Genomic DNA, 25471 nt, shown 5'->3' with positions numbered 1-25471 from the left:
AACCAAATTCATTCATGATGGTAACTACCGATGTTAGCATATTGCCAACAGCTGTAACAATATGTGGAACTTCAGGATTAATTTGCTTGCTGTTTATAAACCGGAAAAAGCTGCCTAAACTTGCCTGACAGGAAAGCAGTTTGATTGTATCTTCCTGCTTCATCCTGCTGCAGGAAACTTCAATATACAAAGGTATACTATGGAAGCACAAGAGACTCTTAAAGATTGGCTCAAATTAACCGAACTATTTGCTGTGAAATCAAGGGGTGTTCGCATGTTCTAATTTTTTTTTGCTCATTTGATGCAAAACCGCACATGCTGCTAAGTGAATAAACACCTGCTAGTCAGCCATGCTGACCGAGAATAGTCACATTCAAACAGCATAGAAACAGGCCCTTTAGCCCACCACATCTATACTGACCACCAAACAGTAAAGCTATATTAATCCCACTTACCTGCAGTTGGTCATTAGCCTACTATGCCCTGACATTTTAGGTAGTCGTCCAGATACGCCTTAAATGTTGCGAGAGTACCTGATCCCATCATCCCCTTAGGCAGCATGTTCGATGTTTCAACCACCTTTATGGATGAAAAAAATTTTCCTCCGATCCCCTGTAAACCACTTCTCACCTTAAACTTATGCCCTCTGGTCTTAGATACATCAGCCATGGCGGGGGCGGGGGGTGGAAAAAGGCTCTCACAATCTACCCTGTCCATGCTGCTTATAATTTTGTATACCTCACTCAGATTCCTCATCAGCCCTCTGGGCTCAATGGAAAAGAAACCCAGCCTATCCAGTCTGTCCTCCTAACTGAGATTTTCCATCCCAGACAAGATGCTGGTGAATCTCTTCTGCACCGTGTTCGGTGCAACCGTGTCCTTACGATATATTGTGGCAACCAGAACTCTATATAGTATTCTATTTTGTGCGTAACCAATGCTCTATAAAGTTGCAACAAGATTCCCTGCTCCTGTATTCTACTTCAAAACTAATAAAGACAAGCATTCCCTATGCCTCTTACATCACTATTTACCTTTGCTGACACCTTCAGGGATGTATGGACTTTGTTCACTTTGTTCTTCAATACTTCTCCCAGTATATCTTTCCCTGATTAGTTCTCCCAAAATGCATCACATCACATTTACTAGGATTAAATTCCATCTGCCATTGCGGTGCCCAATTTTCCAGCTGCTCAATATCAGACTATCACCTGAGACCCTCCTCCTTACCTCCTAATTTGTGTCATCTACAAACTTACTAATTATACCTTCTACATTCGCATCCATATTTTTAATGTACATAACAAACAGCAAAGGTCCCAGCACTGATCCCTGTGATACACAGCTAGTCACAGTCTGCCAATCACAAAAACAACCCTCCACCCTCATCGTTTGCATCCTATTGTTGGCCAATTTTGTATTCAGTTTGCCTACTTGCTTTAGATCCCATGGGCTCTTACCTTTCGGCACCACCCTTCCATGTGGGACCTTGTCCAAGGCCTTACTGAAGCACATGTAACTCACATCAACTGCACTACTCTCATTATATTTAGTCCACCTTTTCAAAAAACTCTTGAATTAGTCTAACAGATCCTCTTCCATCAAATCCATGCTGATTATCCTTGATCAATCCTTGTCTTTTCACATGTTGATTAATCTTGTCTGTTGGAATTTTTTTCCCATAAAAATCCGACCACTCATATGACCCTAACTGGTCAATAGATACTGCCCTTCTTGAACAAACTCACCACATTAGCAATCCTGCGGACATATGGCACTTCACCTGTGACCAGCAACGTATTAATTAGGATGTTGTTTGGAAGATTGCAGAATCTGGGCCGAATGGTCTCTTTCTGCACTGGGGATGCTGTCCACCCCAGAGACCCAATAATTTCCTTTTCTTGCTTCCCATAGCAGCTGGGGATACATCTCTAGGTTTTTATTGCACCTATATTTCTGTTGAAACACTTAATACTGCCTCCTTATTAATCTTAACATCTTTCGAAGCTCACCATCCCAACGGAAATCACCTGCAATGTCTTCCTTCTTTGTGAATGCATGTGAGAAGTATTCATTAAAATCTCATCCACACCCTCTTTTTCCAGGCATAGATTGTCCCTTTGCTATTTAATATGCTCCATTCTTTCCCTGGTAATCTTCTTGCTCTTATAAAACGCCTTGGGGCTTTCCTTAATTCAGTCTGCCAAAGGTTTATCTAATGTTTTCCAAGGCAGCAGTTTGTACAGTGGTGGGAGAAATGGAGATGGAAAATAATCCTCAACTGACTTCATTCCAGGGCGGAGAAAAATATAAAATTGTTACTCATGTCGTGATTCCTGTTCCTGGTCAAAGACCTGCCCTGGAAGATGGGAGGGACAAGGGAGAAAATCATTACTGGACCAGGATGAGGTGGTCAATACCAAAGTGAAAGATAAAGGGGCACTTTTTTTTTCAATTAGAGTCGCCCTTATCAGACAGATTTTCTTTTCTGAGAGTTGTGTGAATTTGGAATTCTCTACCTCAGAAGCCAGGGGAGGTAGGGTCACTAAATATTTTTAAAGCAGAAGCCGATGAATTCCTTGCCTGACAAGTGTATGATTACAAAGGATGGATGGGAATGTGGAACTCAAAGCATGAACCAAAAACTGTGATATAATGGAGTGGCTGAACGGGGTCGAGGGCATGCCCCTTCCAACATCACTGGAGCTGAAGTGGAGAGGGTAAAGTGTATCAAGTTTCTTGGAATGACGATAACTGGCAATCTGTCCTGGATCTCCCATGTAGATGCGAGGTCAAGAAGGCACAACAATGCCGCCTCTTCCTCAGGTGCCTTAAGAAATTTGGCATGTCCAGAAGGACCATCATCAACTTTTACAGATGCTCCATTGAAAGCATACTGCCCAGGTGCATAATGACCTGATGTAGCAACTACTCTGACCAGGAGTGTAAGAAACGATAGAAAGTTTTTGTGCACAGCCCAGACCATCACGGAAGCCAGCCTTCCATCTATGCACTCCGTTTACGCTGCTTGTTGCTGCACAAAGGCCCCAAAATCATCAAAGATCTCTCCCACCCTGGCAATGCTTTCTTACCTAAACCATTGGGCAGTAGATACAGAAGCTTGAACACGTGCACTAACAGGTTCAAGAACAGCCTTTTCTCTGCTGTTATTAGACTGCTGAATGGACCTTTCTAACTTCAAACAAATGTTGATCTTGTTTTGTGCACTTCCTGTGCAGCCATAACACTGTAAGCCTTGCTGTATCTAAGCCCCTTATGATCTGTATATTCTTGTTTGCTATGATCTGCCTGTACAGGTCGCAAATCAAAACCTTTCATTGTACGTGTGACTACAATAAATCAAATACTCTATAAGAGAAAATAAATATCATGCTAGTGTCTCTACTAAATGAACTCAGATAGAACTTAAAAGCAGAAAGTGCTGAAGAAACTCTGGTGTGGCATTTCTGTGGAGACACAAACAAGGTTTACATTTGAGACTGATATGACACTGTTAACTATATGCTGCCTGAACTCCTGGGTTTCTTTCGCATTTTGTTTTTATTTCAAATCCTCAGCATCTGCCATACTTTGCTTTCATATAGAAATTAATGGTCTTTCTGGTGACATGGCTAACTTGAAAGCAGCAAATGTCAAATGAAATTGGCAAATATCTGAGTTGTTTTTGTAACTTCTGTTTCAGGTTTGGCCTCAAGAGAAGTAGCTCAAGCCTTAAAAGCCCTTGGCTCAGCTGCACGTGGCGTTGCAGCCAATACTACCGACCCACAGGCCCAGAACGCGATGCTGGAATGCGCCGGTGATGTTATGGATAAATCCAGTAGTCTAATTGAAGAGGCTCGAAAAGCTATGGCAAAGCCAGGTGATCCTGAAAACCAGCAAAGGCTGGCACAGGTTGGTGCAATTAGGCATTATTTCTTGATGCTTCTTTTGCCAGTATAACCAGACTGACTTTAGTGGGTGAGCAATTCACACCAATACTTAATAGCGATGAGATGCGGCATTCCCTTTAATTTTGTTTTTGTCTGTGAACCTCCAAGGTCTGTGTATGGCAGTGAATTCTGGAACAGGGAGTCAGTGTTGCGAGCAGCATCAGCCAGTCACCGTGCATGGAACCTTGCAGTGGCTGATTGGCCAACCAACTTGGAGAAAATGCAAACTAGATGGATTTGGGATGTTAGTTATTAGGACAACTGGGGTGTAGTATGGAAAAGGGTGGCTGTCACTGTCCTCTGTCCAATTCATATGAAGGGGGTAAGAATGGATCACTGGGCTGCTAAAGTCTGCTCCATCCTTCAGGCTGTTTGTAGCCTCAGCTCCACATTCATACCTACCCCCTGTAGCTCTCACGCCCCCATCACCCCTTATCAGGGGTCAGGCTTAAAAAGACTCTGTTTTCACCACCACCTGAAAGTTTCAAAGAGCCAAAACACTTTTTTTAAATATACAGTTTTTCTCCTTATCAGTGTCATAAATATGTGACCCCTTATTTTTGAATGATGGCCCCAAGTTCCAGATTCTCCCTAAAGAGGGCGCATCCTCTTCACTTCTACCCTGACAAGATCCTTAATATTCTTCTGTTTCAAAAAAGAATCCCTCTTCTTAACTCGAGTGGATTTAACCTTTGACTGTCCATCCTTGCTTTGTAAAAATATCTGCCCATTCCAGCATTAATCTAGAAAGCTGCTTTGAACTGCTTGCATTGCATTTATTCCATCCTTAATTATGGAGACTGACACTGTGCATAGTATTCCAAATGTATCATCAGTGCCTGTACAGCTAAGTATTAGCTCCCTACTTTTCAATTTAATTATCCTTGCCATAAACAATAATATTCTGTCAGTTTTCCTGACTTCTTGCTGCACCTGCACCCTAACATTTTGCAATATGTGCATTAGAACATTCTCATCTCTCTGCACCTTGGACCTTTGCAGTCTCCCATCTTTTTAATAATATGCTTTTTTTTTATTATACTTCCTATCAAGCTGGGCAGATCCACATTTTCCCATGTTATGCTCAATTTGTTAGATCTTTGCCTGGTCACTTAACCTGTCCGTATCCTTGGTAGCCTCATATACTGTACTTTCAATTTTTTGTCTTCCCATCTTTGTGTGACCAACAAATTTAGCAAGCAAATCTTCTTTATCAAAGTATCATTTAATTATAAAAATCTCTTTGCCTTGATGCACAAGTAAACATATTCATCAGTTTATCTATTTTGAGCAGTCTATACTTTACGATAAATTCTTCCTTTAAAAAAGTGAGGTGCTTTCAGGCATTTCATATTTAATAGGTAAAAAGGTAGAAACAGACCATTGAGCTGTGTACTCATTAGAGAGATGACTGGTAGTGTTTTAATCTGAGGGTCACCATGCCTCAGGTGAGGGGCGAGGTTGAGAAGGAGAGTCCTTGATGATGACTTCAGCCTAAGTGGGAATTCAGCCCGTGCTGTCGGCATCACTCTGTATTGCAAACCAGCCATCCAGCCAGCTGAACTAACCAATCCCCTTCATATCTCATACTGAACTCTTTTTTAAGAGTTTAATTCTTTAAGGTTGTTAGATTTTTGAAAAGGGCTTGCTATGCTTAGCAGTGGAATACTTTTGTTCTGTAAGTTAATTGGATAGGTATATGTGTAAGTGAGGTTTAGAGGGATATGGGCCAAGTGTTAGCAAATGGGACTAATTTAGTTTAGGAAACCTGGTCAGCATGGAACAGTTGGACTGAAGGGTTTGTTTCTGTACTGTAGACTTTGATTCCAGAAGACCTAGGCTAGCTGATCTGCTACTTTTCACTTTAGAAGCAAACAACTATCACAATTGGAGTCCCTAATCTGAACCAATTAATAAATCTATCCCTAACGACGAGCACGAGGGGGCATAGTTTTAAATTGAGGAGTGAAAGATATAGGACAGATGTCAGAGGTAGTTTCTTTACTCAGAGAGTAGTAAGGGAATGGAACGCTTTGCCTGCAATGGTGGTAGATTCGCCAACTTTAGGTACATTTAAGCCGTCATTGGATAAGCATATGGACGCACATGGAATAGTGTAGGTTAGATGGGCTTGAGATCGGTATGACAGGTCGGCACAACATTGAGGGCCGAAGGGCCTGTACTGTGCTATTATGTTCTATGTTCTAACAGGAAACTCTGCAATGCAAATTATGCCTGATAAATAGCTTTAGGATTTAAATCTTTAAGTTGGTCACATCTTCATCTCATTCCATGGACCAGCATTTATAAGACTTTATTAACTGGCACAGACACACAGATCACATTTTTCCTCAAGTTAATTCCTGTTTTACAGCATGTTCATTGTATTGTGTGCAGCATATCTATTGTGCTGTTTTGTCTATATGTTTTGTGCAATACCAAATAAAAATGTTAAAGTCAGACCATTGGTGATTAGCTTGTCTTTTATGTATTTAAATAAAATGCCGAGCTAAATGTGTCCTGATAAAACAGAAATTATATCATGTCCTCGTTTTTCAAGGACTGCAACTTGCCCTCCACAGTGGTTGAAAACATTCTCAACCATGTCGCTCACATTTCCCACAACTCATCCCTCACACCCCCTCCCCACAATAACAAGCAAAGCAGAATCCCCCTTGTCCTCACGTACCACCCCACCAACCTCTGGATCCAATGCATCATCCTCCAACTCTTCTGCCACCTGCAGTCTGACCCCACTACCAAAGACATTTTTCCCTCCCCAACCTTACGTACTTTCTGGAGGGACCATTCTCTCCATGACTCCCTTGTCCGCTCCACACTCCCCACCATCCCCAGCACTTTTCCCTGCAACCTGCCCCTACACCTCACCCCCATCCAGGCCCTAAGAAGACCATCCACATCAAGCAGATGTTCCCCTGCACATCTGCTAATGTGGTATACTGTATCCGTTGTTCCAGGTGTGGCCTCCTCTACATCAGGAAAACCAAGCGGAGGCTTGGGGGCCGCTTTGTGGAACACTTACGCTTGGTTCACACTAAACAACTGCACCTCCAGTCGCGAACCGTTTCAACTCCCCCTCCCACTCCTTGGACGACATGTCCATCCTGGGCCTCCTGCAGTGCCACAATGATGCCACTTGACAGTAGCAGGAGCAGCGTCTCATATATTTCATTTGGGCATCCTGCAGCCTAGTGGTATCGACGTGGAGTTCACAAACTTCATCTCCCCACCCCCTACTGCATCCCAAAACCAGCCCAGCTCCTCGCTGCCTCACTAACTACTCCTCCCACTTCAAGCCCCACCCCCATCTCCTATCTACTAACCTCATCCCACCTCCTTGACCTGTTCAACCTCCCTGGACTGACCTATCCCCTCCCTAACTCCCAACCTACACTCACCTTTATTGGCTCCACCCCCGCCTCTTTGACCTGTCTACACCTCCTCTACCTATCTTCTCCTTTATCCATCTTCCATCTGCCTCGTCCTATTTATTTCAGAATTCCCTTGCCCACCCCCATTTCTGATGAAGGGTCTCAACCCGAAATGTCAGCTTTCCTGCTTCTCCGCCGCTTGGCCTGTTGTGTTCATCCAGCTCTGCCTTGTTATCTCAAATATATCATTGTTCACTTTTCTTCACACAGGTGGCAAAAGCTGTATCAAATGCTCTAAACAGATGTGTGAATTGTTTGCCAGGCCAAAGAGATGTTGATGCAGCTTTAAGAACTGTTGGTGAGGCCAGCAAAAGACTACTTGCAAATTCAGTAAGTAACCAAGGCAATTTGTAAATAAAACTTGTGATACAAAGTTAGGTAACATTTAAATTTAGCTACACATTAACATTTACCCTGAGAGAGATCAGTTGCAGTTGAGACAGTTTTAGAAACCTAAGGAGTAATGAACTCGGTCCTATAAATTGTTGGAATCACGTGAACTGGTACTTTATGAAATTAGCCAATTAAACATTGCCTTAAGGATGGATCTTAGATTTTGACACACAGATATCAAAAGCAGGGGGGAGTTTTAATTTAACTTTGCAGAAAAGTGTTTTCTTCTAAATTTCGTTGTGGTATGTATGTTTCATAATGAGTTTTGAGAAGATTTGTAGCTCAGGTTGAGGTTCTGGATATGAGTTTGCTCGCTGAGCTGGAAGGATCGTTTTCAGACGTTTCGTCACCATTCTAGGTAACATCATCAGTGAGCCTCCGATGAAGCGCTGGTGTTATGTCCCGCTTTCTATTTATCTGGTTAGGTTTCCTTGTGTTGGTGATGTCATTTCCTGTTCTTTTTCTCAGGAGATGGTAGATTGATTTGGAGCCAATCTACCATCCCCTGAGAAAAAGAACAGGAAATGACATCACCAACACAAGGAAACCTAACCAGATAAATAGAAAGCGGGACATAACACCAGCGCTGCTTCGGAGGCTCACTGATGATGTTACCTAGAATGGTGACGAAAAGTCTGAAAACGAACTTTCCAGCTCGGTGAGCAAACTCACATCCATGTTTCATAATGCCATGTATGAAATCTTTTGGCCTATGCTGGGTACACATTAGTGTGTGGAACACGCACTAAGTTTGAAAGCTTTTATTTGTATAGGGATAAGAGGGGATTGTATTATGTTATAAATACTTAATCAATTTTTAGTTCCCACCAAGCGCCAAGAACTTTCAAGAGGCTCAAGGACATCTAAATGAAGCAGCAGTTGGTTTAAATCAATCTGCCAATGAGTTAGTTCAAGCATCTCGAGGAACCACACAAGATCTGGCAAAGGCATCTGGCAAATTTGGCAAAGACTTTGATGAATTCCTACAGGCTGGTGTTGAAATGGCTGGTCAGTCCAAGGTAAGAAAGTTGGTAGGCAGTGCAATAGATGAAACAGCTTCTAGTCTGACAGCCTAAACCTTCCAAAGGCATTCAATTGAAATATTTCAGAACTGTATCTATTCTAATCAGTTAATGTCTCATGTTGTATAGTTTTCTAATACTCTTACAAGTTCCTCTGGGTCTAGTAACATTTTGACTTCTAATTTAAAAAACAGGCACTTGGATAGTCAAACATGTGCTTGCTGGTAGGGAAGATCTTGACTAATCCCATTATGGTAGCTTTCAGCTGTTTTAATAGATTTTCTTGGATGTTATTGCTCAGAAGGGGACCATTTGAAACTTTTCCAGGTGCTCACTTAGTTTGGGCAATCTTTATTTTTACGCACTTGCTTAAAAAGCATTTCATACTTCGCCTTTTCACATATATTGATACACACTTCTTTGTAATAGATGTTGGTTTCAATAACCATTTGTGCAAAATTTTATTCTGATGATCCCCAGAGTTAAAACATTTCTGCTTATTACCCTTCATTCATTGTTTTAGTGATTTTGCCTTTAAAGTATTTCTTTCTTCAACCATTGACAAAATATTAAAATTAGCTGTTTTCTTCATGCATTATCATTTTGAGGATTTGATCTGTTTTTGGTTTATTAATAATATCAAACCCAGTGACTCCTGCAAAATGACATTAGCCTGTATTTCATCGCTGTGCTGAAAGGTTAAGCTAAGCTGACACTTGACCAGAATGGACATTTACTACACAGAACAGCAAAGTTCCAGGTTCACGCTCTGATTTAATGAGTTAACTGTTGGCCATAATACCCATATAGGGCAAATCAACCAAATTTCCCACACGCCTCTTTGAAGGTCTATACCTACGTGAGCGCAGATGTACACCAGATGAGACCAAGTCCCTGTCTGACTGCCCTGTCTGTGTATGGTCACTGGGTGAGATGCCCATTGGAATTCTAGAGTTAGTATAACTAGTAACAGCTCACCAAGCTACTAGATGGTGACAAATGTCAATAAAAAAATACCCTAACTAAGGTTTCAGGAGGAATGGGCACAATACCAATGAGAAAAAGTATGAAAATACATCAAGAATCTGTCCAGAATTGCTTCAACATGTTTTAAAACTCAACACGTGGATTTGTCCAAAATTTTAATTTTGGTTCTCACTTGATCTCTGTACTTCCACAGGACAAAGAAGACCAGGCTCAGGTAATTGGAAATCTGAAGAGCATTTCAATGGCATCGAGCAAACTGCTTTTAGCAGCCAAAGCGCTGTCTGCTGATCCGACAGCTCCCAACATCAAAAATCAACTTGCTGCAGCTGCACGGTAAGCTTGAAATGAGTTATTGTGTTTGGTACTTCGTGTTTTACTTCCTTAAATGGCTGGAGAGCAACTCAATGCCCTCACTTGGCATGTTATTTATAACTTATCCTGCACAGTAACAGTCTTGTGTGAACCACTGTAGTTCTGCCAAAGGGGATCATGCTAAAGCTGGAGAAGTTCGAATAAAAAGAAGCATACTGCTGGAAATGCAACATTGTTTAAACAAGAAGTGTCATTTGATTTTAGAAAAATTGGTTTCTGGAAGAGAAATTAGTTTTGTTCCCATGAAAATGAAATAGAATAGCTGTCAAATTCAGCAACTTCTTAAGATGCCACAAAACAAATTATTGCTGCCAATGCTTCTACAGTAGCTGTGATTAAAGAGGCAAAACCTTTGCATCCGGGTTTGATTCCAGCCTGGGGCAACTGTCTGTGTGGAGTTTGCACATTCTCCCCGTGTCTGCGTGGGTTTCCTCCTGGCGCTCTGGTTTCCTCGCACAACCCAAAGCTATGCAGGCCTAGGTAGTTTGGCTGTGCTAAATTGCCTTGAGTGTTCAGGGTTGTGTAGATGTGGTGGATTATAGGTGGATGGGTCTGGTTGGGATGCTGTGAGGGTCAGTGTGGTCTTGTTGGGCCGAAAGCCCCGTTTCTGCACTGTGGAGATTCTTATGATTCTATGATTACCCCCAAGCCATTGTGAAACACTTGATGCAATCTGCAATTCTCTGTCAATATTTTGCACAAAGCAAATGCAAAGGCCTTAAGTGAATTCAAAGATTGTATTTTTCTCTTCCCTGGAGCGTAGTAGGCTGAGCGATGACCCTATTGAGATTTATAAAGTCTTGCGGGGTATGCATAGAGTGAATAGCGAGGGTCTTTTTCCAAGGTTGGCTAGCCCAAAACTAGAGGGTGTAAGTTTTAGGTAAGAGGAGAAAGATTTATAAACACCTCAGGAGTAGCTTTTTAGATTAGATTAGATTACCTACAGTGTGGAAACAGGCCCTTTTGGCCCAACAAGTCCACACCGCCCTTTGAAGCATCCCACCCAGACCCATCCCCCCTATTACCCACACACCCCTGAACACTATGGGCAATTTAGCATGGCCAATGCACCTAGCCTGCACATCTTTGGACTGCGGGAGGAAACCAGAGCACACGGAGGAAACCCACGCAGACACGGGGAGAATGTACAAATTCCACACAGACAGTCGTTTGAGGTTGGGATTGAACCTGGGTCCCTGGTGCTGTGAGGCTGCAGTGCTAACCACTGAGCCACCTTGCCGCCCCTTTTTCACATAGACGATGGTGCATGTCTAGAATGAGCTACCAGAGGAATTCGTGGAGGCTGGCACAATTACAAACAAATGGGGCTAAGTCAGATTGGGATGTCTGGTGGACTCAAGTGAGTTGGACCAAAGGGTCTGTTTCTGTGCTATATGACTCTGACTGTACACACACAAATAACTTCATAAATAAGCAAATGAACATTATTTAAGTGGATACTTGGAAAATGTGTAGGCTTTGGAAACCTAAACAAGCGCTGGCAGAGATTGAAATAACTTTTCTGCTCTAAAATAGATTTTTCCAATCATTCTGAAAGATAGGGAGCAGGAATTTAATATCTAGGCCATACAGTTCAGACTGCTTTCATTCTGCTAAAGGTCTAACCCATTGAATATGAAAGCTTCAGTTTGCAATTTAATTTAGCTGCAATGTGGATTTCATGCACAGTCGTAAATTACTTGCTTTGTATGTTTTTTTACAATGTAGAGCTGTGACTGAAAGCATCAATCAGCTGATTACAATGTGCACACAGCAAGCCCCAGGACAGAAGGAATGTGATAACGCTCTCCGAGAGCTAGAGGTAAATAATGACCCTCTGCTATTCCTAGTCTTTTCAGTTTGCATTTCAGAAGATCTTAGGGAAATCATTTTTCTGTTTAAATTGACAGTTTCTGCATAATTTCTTAATTTACAGGCCAAGTAAAGATGACTAAATACTATTAAATAGTCACAAGACCATAAGACGAGCAAAGTCCAACCTACTTAACCTTTCCCTCCATACCTGAGATCAACCTAGTGAATTTTGTTTGGACTGCCTCAAATGCCAGAATATTTTTCCTTTGATAAGGGACTAGTACTGTTCACAATATTCCAGCTGTGGTCTGACTAGTGCCTAGTCTAGTTTTACCAAGGGCCCCTAATTTATATTCTATTCTCAAAGAAACAGGCCAACGTTCCATTTGCTTTCACTACTGGCTGAACTTGGATGCTAGCTTTTTGAGATTCATGCTCAAGGACCCCCCAGTACCTCTGTATTACAGCTTTCTGTAGCCTTTCCCTCTTAACTAATATTCAGCTCTTCTATTCTTCCCACTGGACTGCATATCCCCTCATTTTGTCCATATTTTCCATCTGCTAAGTTCCTGCCTATTGATTTAACTAGGCCATATCTTTCAGTAGGCTCCTTGTGTCATCTTCACTGCTTGCCATCCACCTATTTTTGTCATCTTGGTGATATTACCTTCGCACTTGTTATCTAAGTCATTAATATATATTGTAAATAATTGCCCCAGCACTGATCTCTATGATACTCCACTCTTCGCAGGCTGCCAACCATTTTTATTTAACATTAAAATACCTATTTTATTCTAACCCTTCTTAGTTAGCCAATCATCTCTACATGCTAATATACTACTCCCAGCACTTAAGTAGCCCTCTGTAGAGTACCTCCTCATACAAAACCTGCTGTGAGACCCTTTTTTTTATTTTGGCTATTTGGGCTGTGTGGTTATACTTCGTCAGGAATAATGGGAACTGCAGATGCCTCCCTAACCTGTTCTTCCTCTCACCCATCCCTTCCTCCCACCCCAAGCCGCACCTCCATCTCCTACCTACTAACATCATCCCACCTCCTTGACCTGTCTGTCTTCCCTGGACTGACCTATCCGCTCCCTACCTCCCCACCTATACTCTCCTCTCCACCTATACTCTCCTCTCCACCTATCTTCTTTTCTCTCCATCTTCAGTCCGCCTCTCCCCCCCCCCCCCCCTCCCTATTTATCCCAGAACCCTCACCCCATCCCCCTCTCTGATGAAGGGTCTAGGCCCGGAACATCAGCTTTTGTGGTCCTGAGATGCTGCTTGGCTTGCTGTGTTCATCCAGCCTCACATTTCGTTATCTTCTATACTTCGTCAGGAGTTTGGATTGCTTACATACAAAGGGTGGATGATGCTGAGTTGCTTTGATCACATTTAGAAACAAATACATCCAACACACATTTAGATTTGTCTTAAAAAAAAGTAAAGCAGCTAAATTTCCAACTGGCTAAAATAAAGCTGTCTAAACAAAATAGCTTTAAAGGGCTTTTCAAAGCACATTTTGTTTAAAACAAAATATAAATTCAGATTTTTGTCTGCCTGGTAAGAAAACTGGGAAAATGAGGAAGTGATAATTCAGTTGTTCAGAGCCTTGATCACACTCGATCTGAAACAGTGTCTTCAGTTTTGCATTCAAAAGGGAGGGTACTGAGCAGATTCACCAGAATGATGCCCAGTTTTGTAAGTTTAATTATGAGGAACTAAATTGTTTAAGTTTAAATAGCTGATAGAAATTCTCAAAATATTTGTAATATAGAAAGGATTTGATACAGTGTAGACTGAGAGTTTGGAGCTGCAAAACTATTGTTGGCAGGAGGGTGTCTTTGCAGTATAAGACACTTAAAGAGCTAATTCCTAGTGTAATTGTAAACTTGGGCGTTTATAATGGCAAGTATTGACTGGAAATAAATGCAGATTTTTAAAATATTGTCAGAGCTTAATGAAGCCTGAACTGGAGCAGTTTGGATATTCAAATAAAATAAAACTGAATGCTGGAAACATTAAACAAAAATGAAAAATGCTAGACATAGTCTGGTCCAGTCTAATAGAGACACAAAAAAAATTCATATTTTAGATTGACTTTATCAAAAACAGATGCCATCTGTTCCATGATTGTTCTCTGTTACATTTCTAAACACTTTCTGGGGTTCTCAAACATCTTGTCCCTGGAAGCAACTTTTTCCTTAATCAATGTCAAAAGATTCTTAACACCACCTTCAAAGCTTTATAAGGAGAACACCTTCACCTTTATGGTGGAAAATACTTTGAATATTCCATTAAAACTAAAGAATAGGTGAGGAGCAACTAAATCCCATTGCCATTGTGAAGGAAGTAGTATTAGATTAGCAGGACTAAAGGGAGACAAGTCTCCTGGCCTTGATGGCTTCAATTGAAGGATCCTAAAAGAGGTAGCAATTGAGATAGTGGATTCATTACTTGTAATTTGCCAAAAATCCTCAGATTCTGGATAAGCACTAGATGTTTGGAAAACTGCTAATGTGACCTCCTCCCTCCACCTATTCTTAATTGGGGAGGAGATAAAATGTGGGTAACTATAGGCCCATTAGTCTAAGATCTATCGTTGGAAAAGTATTAGAATCAGTTATTAAGGAAATAATAGAATATTTGGAAAATCATAATCTAATCAAGTGGTCAGCATGGCTTAATGGAAGGGAACTAATTTGTTAGTGTTTTGATGTAGTCTCAATCAGAGTAGATAAAGAGCAGCCAGTAGATGTGTTGTGTTTGGAGTTCCAGAAGGCGTTAGACAAGGTACCCCACAAAAGGCTGAGTCATATAAGAGCCTAAGGTATATTGACTTGTGTAGAGAATTGGCAAGTTGGAATAGTGGGTTCTTTTTCAGCTTGGCAACCAGTTATCTGTGGGGTTCCACAGGGATCAGTGCTGGGACTGCTACTAATTACAACATATGTTAACAACTTGGAGGAAGGAAGTGAACTTAGTGGTGGAATTTGCAGGTGGAAAAGCAAGAGCGATACGAACAGTTTGCAGAGACATAGGTTAATAAATGGACAAAAGTTAGCAAATGGAGTGTAGGGTGGTAAAATGTGCAATTGTTTAGTGTTCCCTTCCAAATTGAACAAGAAAGTAAAGTTTAAGTGGGGGGGGAAAACTGCTGAAAGCTACAGCATAAAGGGACATTGGGGTATTTGTGCATGAAATACAGAGTTAGAACACAGATACTGTAGATAATCAGGTAAATTAATGGAATGTTGGCCCTTATCTCAAGGGGACTGGGATATGACAGTAGTAGAATTCTTTTACAGCTTAACAAGATGCTGGTGAGACCATGTTTGGAGGACTGAGAGCAATTTTGGCCACTTTATTTAAGGAAAGATTATTTCATTGAAGGCAGTTTAGAGAAGGTTCACTCTGATCCCCAATATTGGAGGGATTGTGTTTTGACTAAATGCTAAACAAGTTGTAACTTTATTCAATGAAAGGTATAGAAAAATGAGAGTTGATCTCATTGAAACTTATTGGATTCTGAAAGGGTAAGTCCTGAGACGATGTTTCCCGTGATAGGAGAGTCTCAAGACCTGAGGGTACAGTCTCCGAATTAAGGGGTGCTGATATAAGACTGAGAAAATTGAGGAATTTCTTCTGAGGATTTAGAACTCCTTGGTGTAGAGAGCTATGTGGGCAGAATCCTTATATATATATTTAAGGCTGTGATATGGAAACAAAAAACAATACAGAACAGGAACAGGCCCTTTAACCCTCAAGCCTGCACTGCCAGATCCCATATCCCTCTATTCTCCTCCTATTCAAGTTTTGTCGAGGTATTACTTGAATGTTGCTGTTGTGTCTGATTCCACCACCACCTCTAACGCATTCCAGGCACACTCCACCCTTTGTGTGAAAGACATGCCTCACACATCCCTTTCAAGCTTGCCCCCTCCCTCACACTTTGAATCTGTGTCCGCTAGTGATTGACCCCTGTACCCTGGGGAAAAAGCCTCCTAACTTGCACTCTATCCGTGCCATTCTCAGTCTTTTAAAAGACTATCAGGTTGCTCTACAACCTCCTGTATTCCAGTGAAAATAAACACGGCCTATCCAAACTTTCTTGGTATCTAAAGTCCCCCATACCAGGCACCATCCTGTTAAATCTTTTTCATATCCTCTCCAGAGCATCCACATTTTTCTGGTAGTGTGGTGACCAGAACTGTATGCAAATTCTCAATGTGGCCTAGCTGAAGTTCATAAAGCTACAGTGTAACGTGTCTATCCTTCTATTCAGTGCCCTTCCCAATGAAGGCAAGCATGCCATAAGACTTTTTTAAACTACCTTATCTACCTGCACTGCCACCTTCAGTGATCTGGGGACCTGCACACCTAGATCTCTCTGCATACCAATACTCCTAAGGGTTCTGCTAATTCACAGTAATTTCCACCTGCACTTGACTTTCAAAATGCATCACCTCACATTTATCTGAATTAAACTTCATTTGCCATTTTTCTGCCCATCCCTCCAACTGATCTGTATCCTGCTGTATCCTCTGAGAATCTTCCTCACTATCTGCAACTCCACCTCTTTGTATTGTTTGCAAACTTCCTAATTAGACCAGCTATGTTTTCTTCTAAATTGTTTATGTAGACCACGAATACCGAGGTCCCAGTGCTGATCCCTGTAAAACACCGAGTCACAACCCTCCATTCTGAAAGGCATCCTTCCACCACTATCCTCTGTTTCCTATGACTGAGGCAGTTCTAGCTGCATCTAGCCAGCTCACTCCAATACCATGTTACTTGACCTGTTGTACCAGTCTGCCATGAGGGACCTTGTCAGAGGCTTCACTGAAATCCATGTAGATAACATCAACTCTTTTCTCTCATCAATTACCTTTGCCACCTCCTCAAAAAAGCTTGATCAAGTTAGTGAGGCATGACCTCCTCTGCACAAAACCATACTGTCTATTGATAATAATTCCATTTGCTTCTAAATGTTTACTGATCCTGTCCCTGAGAACCCTTTCTAATAATTTCCCTATCACCGACGTGAGGCTCACAGGCCTGTAATTTCCAGGATTATCCCTGCTGCCCTTATTAAACAATGGGACACATTGGCTATTCTCCAGTCCTCTTGGACCTCACCTGTGGTCAAAGAGGATGCAAAGGTTTGTGTCAATGCTGTAACAACTTGTTCTCTTGCCTCCCTCAATACTTTGGGATAGACCTCATGACCTAGGGACTTATCTAAAGTGTTTTTTTAAGATGGATGACACTTCTTCCTTTTTAGTCGCAACTTGGCTTAAAAACTAGACATTGTTTTGTACCGTTTTTTTATCCACATGTTCATCCTATGTATCCTGTTTCTATTCTGACTAGTTCCTGGCACTGGTAGTAATCCTGAGATAACCACCTTCTTCCTAGTTCTCTATATTCTTTTAGGTCCCTGAAAAAAGTGATGAGGTCCTATGTCATTAGTACCAACATATGTACCATGACAACTGTTCACCCTCCCCCTCCAGAATGTCCTGCACCCACTCTGAGACGTCAAGCACCAAGGAGGCAACACACCATCCTGGACTCCTGGCACTGAAATGCCTACCTATTCCCCATAGAATTGAATCCTCTATAACTGTAGCATTTCAGTGTCCATCTCTGTCTCCCTCTGCAGCAGAGCCAACCATGGTGCCATGAATTTGACTGCTGTCATTATCCCCTGAGAGGCTATTCCCCTCAAAAGTATCCAAAACACCGTCTGTTTGCAGGGGAGTAGCCACAGGAGATTCCTGCATTGCCTGCTTAGCCCTCCTGCTCTGGCTGGTGGTTATCATTCCCTTCCTATCCGTGGAGTCCGAGTCTGCAATGTGATCACCTCTCTATACGTGCTATCTACAACATTTTCTACGTCGCTAATGCTCCACAGTATCCCCAGACGCCACTCCAGTTCCAAAGCTCTGGCTTCTAGGGGCTGCAGCTAGAGACACTTCTTGTGCACATGCAGATCCCAGACACTGCAAATGTGCCTGGCTTCCTATATCAAGCAAGCAGAGCAGGCTACTATTTGGATAACAAAGTGTGGAACTGGATGAACACAGCAGGCCAAGCAGCATCTTAGGAGCACAAAAGCTAATGTTTCAGGCCTAGACCCTTCTTCAGCTTTTCTGATTCTAAAATGCTGCTTGGCCTGCTGTGTTCATTCAACTCCACACTTGGTTATCTCGGATTCTCCAGCATCTGCAGTTCCCATTATTTCTCGGCTACTATTGGGAGCTCTCTTGCCATGTCTTGGCTCTTTAACTTTATTAGTCCTTACAATGTTGAATAATTTTTATACTAAGCTGAAGCTTCTGATGCTATCTGTTCCAATAACAGCAATTTCTCAAAACTTACATAAAGCAGTACAGCACAGAACAGGTCCTTTGGCCTGTGATATTAAACTGACTTATTATCCTACTAAGATCAATCTACCATGCATACCCTACATTTTACTATCCTCCACGTGCCTAACCAAGAGTCGCTTAAAAACCGCTAAAGTATTTGACTCCACTACCACTGCCAGTAACGTATTCTACATGCCTACCACTCTGTGTTTTAAGAAAAACTATCTCTGACATCTTCCCATACCCTCCTTCATGCTCCCTTGTAATAGTCATTTCTACCCTGGGAAAAAGTCTCTTACTATCCACTCTATTTATGCCTCTCATGATCTTGTACACTTCCATCAAGTCACCTTTCATCCTCCTTTGCTCCATTGAGAAAAGCCCTTGCACCCTCAATCTTTCCTCAAGATCTGCCCTCCAGTCCAGGCAGCATCCTGGTAAATCTCCTCTGCACCCTCTCTAAGGCTCCCACATCTTTCCTAAGATGAAGTGACCAGAACTGAACACAATATCCCAAGTGTGGTCTAACTAGAGTTTTATAGAGCTGCAGCATAACCTCACAGCTCTTAAACTCAATTCCCCTGCCAATGAAAGCCAATACACCATAACGCCTTCTTTACAACTCTATCAACGTGGGTAGCAACTTTGAAGGATCAATGGTCGTGGACCCCGAGATCCCTCTGTTCCACCACACTGCCGAGAATCCTGCCATTAACCCTGTATTCTGCATTCCAATTTGACTTTCCAAAATGAATCACTTCACACTTTTCTGGGTTGAATTCCATCTGCCACTTCTTTGCCCAATCTGCATCCTGTCAATGTCCCGTTGCAACTTACAGCAGCCCTCTGCTGTCCACAACTCCTCCAACTTTCATGTCATCGGCAAATTTACTTTCACACCCTTCCACCTCCTCATCCAAGTCATTTGTAAAGATCACAAAGAGCAGAGGTCCCAGAACAGATCCCTGCGCAACACCACTGGTCACCAAACTCCAGGCTGAATACATTCCATCAAATATCACCCCCTGTCTTCTATCGGATGGTCAGTTTTGTATCCAGATAGCCAAATTTCCCTGAATCCCATGCCTCCTTACTTCCTGAATGAGCGTACCATGTGGGACCTTATCAAATGCCTTGCTAAAATCCATATACACTACATCCACTGCTCTACCTTCATCGATGTGTTTTGTCACATCTCAAACAATTCAGTTAGGCTTGAGGCATGACTTGCCCCTCACAAAGACATGCTGACTATTTCTAATCAAACTGTGCTTTTCCAAGTAATCATAAAATCTATCTCTCAGAATCCTCTCCAATAATTTGCCCACCACAGAAGTAAGACTGACTGACTGGTCTGTAATTTCCAGGATCATCCCTATTCCCTTTCTTGAATAAGGGAATGATACTTGCCACCTTCCAATCATCTGGTACTACTCCAGTGGACAGTGAGGACGCAAAGATCATCACCAAAGGGGTAGCAATCACTTTGTGTAGTAACCTTGGGTATATCCCATCTGGCCCCACTTATCTATCCTCATGTTTTTCAAAATTTCTAGCATATCGTCCTTCCTAACATTAACCTGTTCGAGCAAATCTGCCTGTTTCATGCTGCCCTCACAAATGTCAAGGTCCCTCCCACTGGTGAATACTGAAGCAAAGTATTCATTAAGAACTTTCCCTACTTCCTCTGAGTCTGCACACAAGTTCACTTCACTATCCCTAATTGGCCTTACCCTCACTGTGGCCATCCTCTTGCTCCTCACATAAGCATAGAATGCCTTGGGGTTTTCCTTGATTCTACCAGCCAAGGTTTTCTCATATCCACTTCTAGCTCTCCTAAATCTGTTCTTCAGTTCCTTTCTGGCTACCTTGTAGATCTCTAGAGCCCTGTCTGATCCTTGCTTCCTCAACCTTAGGTAAGCTCCCTTCTTCCTCTTGACTAGGTGTGCCACATGTCTTGTCATCCGAGGTTCCTTCACCTTACCATCCCTTCCTTACCTCAGTGGGGCAAACCTATCCAGTACTTGCAGCAACTGCCCCCTAAACAACCTCCACATTTCTGTTGTGCATTTCCCTGAGAACATCTGATCCCAATTAGTGCTCCATAATTCTTACCTCATAGCATTAGTAATTCCCCTCCTCAAATTAAATGCTTTCCCATACCATCTGTGCCTATCCCTCTCCATGACTATAGTAAAGGTCAGAGTTGTGATCACTATCACCAAAATGCTCTCCTATTGAGAGATCTGACACCTGATCTGGTTCGTTGCCAAGCACCAAATCTTATATGGCCTCCCCTCTACTCGGGCTACCTACATAGCGAGTCCAAAATCCTTCCTAGACACACCTGACAAAATCTGTTTCATCCAAACTTTTGTGCATGGGAGGTTTCAGTCTCTATTAGGGAAGTTGAAGTCACCCATGACAACAACTTTCTTAGTTCTGTACCTTTTCAAAATCTATCCCTCAATCTGCTCCTTGGTGTTGCTGTTGGGGGGTGGGGGGGGGGGGGGGGGGGGGTCGGAGGGTTGGGGGGGGGAGGTCTGTAGAAAACTCCCAATAAAGGCTGACTGCTCCTTTTCTGTTTCTGACTTGCACCCATGCTGACTCAGTAGAGAAACCCTCCTGCACTACCTCCCTTACTGTTACTCACCAACAAAGGTTTAGGCTTGTGCCCATTTACCCACTAGAGCTCTCACTGCCAACCTTCCTCATGATATTCTGTGTCCTCTAAACCTTGCCTCTCTTTTGGTTAGAGGAAGGAGGGAGAGATGGAAACACTACAGTAAGGGAATGTCTAGGGCTAACCATTCCTTAACAGCAGGTTCCTCCATGGTACCCTTCACATTCATGTTAACTGTGAAGTCCACTTCCAGAATGCAATATATATTTTGATCAGTAGGAGAATTGAGAGTTGTGGGGAACATGTAGGAAAAGTGGGCAATACGGCATGTTAGATCAGCCGTGATCCTGTTGAATGGTAAATCAGGCTGGAGAAGTCAAAAGACCTACTTCTGTTCAAATTGTTATGGCTGTATGGCCTTCTACAAGCAAAACTTTGAAATTCCATCCTACAATCCCGAGCTACAGGTCTTTAATATATATCCACAAGAACAGTGGCTGTAATACAAATCCTTGTATTATCCAAATCTCTATACACTTGCAGTATAGGGGGAAAATAGCTTCACTTCTGTTTTCTGTCAAAATAAACAATTTAGTAATCACGCCGTGCTACCCCTTTTAAATGTATAACTTTTGAAAGTGGAACAGAGGATTTTATTTATCAAATTAAGCTGTCCAAATAAATTTTTCTTTTAATTGCGCATGAATTTTTTAAAACAAATATTCAATTGCTACCAATTTGACACCGTGTAACTGGTAATCAGTATCAGCAACAGCAATCAGTGGAAATAGCTAAAACTCCTCATTTGGTAATGTAAGGCGATTTGAGACTGGCTGACGTTTTTGTTGATTAATCAAGTTTTGTGGCACTTATTTGGAAAGAGGAAGAAATGCCTCATGCATCTGGTGTGTGTGGGCTGTGACCGAGAAAAATTACAGCTATTTTTAGATTAAGACTGTTTGGATCACAATTGATTTTACACAAATAATTATAACCAGAAGAAAAAACAGGGTTAAAAATAAAATGACTCTTAGAGCTAGAGATAATGGGAACTGCAGACGCTGGAGAATCCAAGATAATAAAGTGTGAAGCTGGATGAACACAGCAGGCCAAGCAGCATCTCATTCCAGAACCCTCACCCCATCGCCATCTCTGATGAAGGGTCTAGGCCCGAAACGTTAGCTTTTGTGCTCCTGAGATGCTGCTTGGCCTGCTGTGTTCATCCAGCCTCCCATTTTGTTGTCTTGGATTCTCCAGCATCTGCAGTTCCCATTATCTCTGATACAATTTTAACCTCACTGCGAAGCCTCTTCCAGGGATGCCTAACCTGAAGAAGTTACCCTCCTCCCTCCGGACCAACCTCAGGGAATCTCTCTCCCACTGCAACTCTCTTGTACCACCTATCATCTTTTCCCTCCATCTTTGGTCTGCCTCCCCCCTTCCCTATTTATTCCAGAACCCTCACCCCATCCACCTCTCTGATGAAGGGTCTAGGCCCGAAACGTCAGCTTTTGTGCTCCTGAGATGTTGCTTGGCCTGCTGTGTTCATCCAGCTTCACACTTTATTATCTTTGACTCTTAGAGCTGCTGTTTGGAGAAGTCTAGAAGATTTTAGTTTTTGGATTTTAGCTGACTGCAGGAAGCATGTGTTGCCAATGTTCGTTCTCACTTGGTAGAGTCAGTAGCAAACCAGCTTAGGGTTAGTCACCTGTAGTTGTTTGCATTATATGTATTTTGTCAATTGCTTATGTTCTTTCAGCAGTAAAACCAAAACCAACAATATGCATTTTTTTATTATTCATGTGATGTGGGCATCTAGGGATAGAACAGCATTTATTGCCCACCCCTAGTTGCCCATGTCAGTTGTAGTGAGCTGCTGCCTTGAACTGCCACTGTACATTTGGTGTAGATAAACCCACAATGCATTAGGAGAGAGTTCCAGGATTTTGCCCCAGTGACACTGAAGGGTCATTGGTGTGTTTTCAAGTCAGAATTGAAAATAGCTTGAAAAAGAACTTGCAGGTGGTAGTGTTCTATGTCTGCTGCCCTGTTCTTTTAGATAGTAGTGGTTTTAGGTTTGGAAGGTGCTTTCTGAGGAACATAGGTGAATTTTTGCAGTGCATCTTGTCGAAGGTGCACAATGCTACTACCAAGCAATGGAAGGAGAGAATGTCTGCGGCTGTCATACCAGTCCAGCATGATGTCAACACCTTGGGTATTTTTGGAGCTGCACCCATCTAGACAAGTGGAAAGTGATGCTTCTCATCCCTGATTTGCACCTTGTGGATAGAGGATAAGCTTTGGGGAGTTGGAAGGTGAGTTACTTGCAGGATTGACCTGCTTTCAAAGCCGCAATATTTATAGTTAGCCCAGCCCACTTTCTGGTCAGTGGTAACCCCCAGAATATTGATAGTGGAGGATTTAGTGACCAGAAGCCTTTCAATGTTGCTGGCACATGTGCAGTACAAATGTTATTTACCAGTTGTCAGCCCAAACCAGGGTATTCTCCAGATCTTGCTGCATTTGGACAAGTTTCAGTATCTGAGGAGCCACGAAGAATGCTGAATGTCATTCCGTTATCAGTGAGCAATTTTCCACATTCAGGTAGCTGCCAGTATTATAACTGTACTGGAAAAGCTTCTCTAGGGGTGTGGCAAGCGCTAGGACATTGTGCTTCAGCGCTCTTGTCAAAATCTTGTCAGGACCAATATACATTACAGTATGCAGTGCCTCCAATCATTTCTTGGTACCATGTCGAGTGAATTGAGTTGGCTGGGGACTGGTATGTGTGATGCTGGGAACGTCTTGTCAGTCTCCAAGTTGCTTTAGATTACAAATAGGGGAGTTTTGGCTATTTCCCATGAGTTTTATTACTGATTACTCTTATAAGGATGTCAAATTAGTTGCAACTGAATGTTTTTTTTTTTGCAAGAAAATCATGCTTGAATCTTCTAATTGTCTCAATTTTCTCTTCCCTCTTGTCTGCTATCCCAATTGTTTTATCACACTTAAAAGGTCACTTGCGTAGTTAACAAATTTGAGAGATCTAAATGTTAAGCCAAACTTAATTTACACCAGTCCTTTGAGTAAGTTGGTTTACATAACTGTAGAATTAATTAAAATTAGCAATGAATGGCAATTATACTGTGCTTAGCAATAGCACTAGACAAATGTGTTGCTATAATGTATTTTCTTGGTTCCTCTTCATGTGAAATATCATGGAAATCTGAAATATTTTTCTTACAGACTGTCCGAGGAATGCTGGATCATCCCACTGAGGCCGTCAATGACTTGTCTTACTTTGATTGCATTGACAGTGTAATGGAAAATTCCAAGGTATGTATGTGGATACTTTATAAAAGTCGTTTTGTTCTTTGAGCACACATTAGGTATTGACCATTTTCAATTTTACCATTTTGTTTGACAATTGTTTTAGTTAACTCTGGAATATATGCTCATAGATATATTAGTAACAAAGACGTATTTTTTTCCTTATTACTGGCCCTTTATGTTAACTCTTATTGTATGATTCAAATTCTCTAAGGTTAACAGTATACTTTTAGAAATTTGGTATTGTAGAACTTAAGTGCTGGAAAAATATACTTTTGCTGAAACCTTTCATCTTTCACTTAACAGGGCAATTTGCGAGAAATACCAATGTAAAGGCAAAATAAAATTAATACTATATTAGAAGAGTGTACTAGTTGGTAGGCAAGTGGACTGTGATAAGCAGAGGTATTACTAATAGGGAATGTATCAGATAGGCAATGACTGGCAATTAATGGCCAAGCCTTGTTTGTATTTTAAACTCAGCAGGTTAGCTCAGATCGTTCAAGATACTTCCCTGTGAAGTAAACAAGAAAACAACTCATATTTTGTTGAGTTCAAACAAATCCAGTGTGTGTACGTGTTTTTCCTGTGTGCTACAACAGGATACTTGGTATTAATATGTGTAACTCTTGAACACACAGATGCACCATCACAGTGAGAGTCTGACTGGCAATCCTAAATTGATGTCAGGCACTTTTTACACATTAAAATGCTCTCAATTGTAGGCATTGTTCAGTTTTGCAAGCATGTGCTTGTTAGACTCAGCATGCTACTTGTTGCAAGCAAATGAAAGGAAATGCTGCTTGATACAATTCACCAGCAATGAAAATCATGTTCCACATGTTTCATAGAATCATACAGTGCAGAAGCGGCCATTTGGCCCATCAGGCCTGTGCTGCCACATGTTTGGTAGTCTTGATATCTTTTTGACTTGAAGGCAGCATCGTGCTTATGACGAGCACCTACATCACTACTGCATAGCAGCAGCATGAAGCAGATGGCTTTACCTCTAGCGCAAGCCTTTCTTGCAAATTATCCTCATGAGTACAAAATGAAAAGCTTCAAGAAAATGCCTTTTTCTTTTCGGTAAAGCATAAGCATATTTTACCCAAATTTTGTAGATGTTCTCACTACAAACATCCTAGTACTT

General features: G+C 41.8%; 1 protein-coding gene across 4 annotated transcripts in view; it reads left to right on the top strand.

Moving 5' to 3' along the window:
• Positions 1-25471, top strand: part of tln1 (talin 1) — a 261880-nt gene that overhangs the window by 184444 nt on the left and 51965 nt on the right. For all 4 annotated transcript variants that reach the window (XM_048541038.2, XM_048541019.2, XM_059649048.1 and 1 more), the window contains 6 exons: positions 3704-3912; positions 7613-7732; positions 8617-8814; positions 9998-10137; positions 11905-11998; positions 24238-24327. In XM_048541038.2, the coding sequence (XP_048396995.1) occupies positions 3704-3912; positions 7613-7732; positions 8617-8814; positions 9998-10137; positions 11905-11998; positions 24238-24327 (851 nt within the window). The remainder of the gene's footprint in view (positions 1-3703; positions 3913-7612; positions 7733-8616; positions 8815-9997; positions 10138-11904; positions 11999-24237; positions 24328-25471) is intronic.

The sequence above is a fragment of the Stegostoma tigrinum genome, chromosome 1, assembly GCF_030684315.1.
Source record: "Stegostoma tigrinum isolate sSteTig4 chromosome 1, sSteTig4.hap1, whole genome shotgun sequence".
In the NCBI taxonomy this organism is placed as follows: Eukaryota; Metazoa; Chordata; class Chondrichthyes; order Orectolobiformes; family Stegostomatidae; genus Stegostoma; species Stegostoma tigrinum.
Note: the sequence above shows the minus strand (reverse complement) of the source record. Positions and strands in the feature narration are given on the sequence as shown.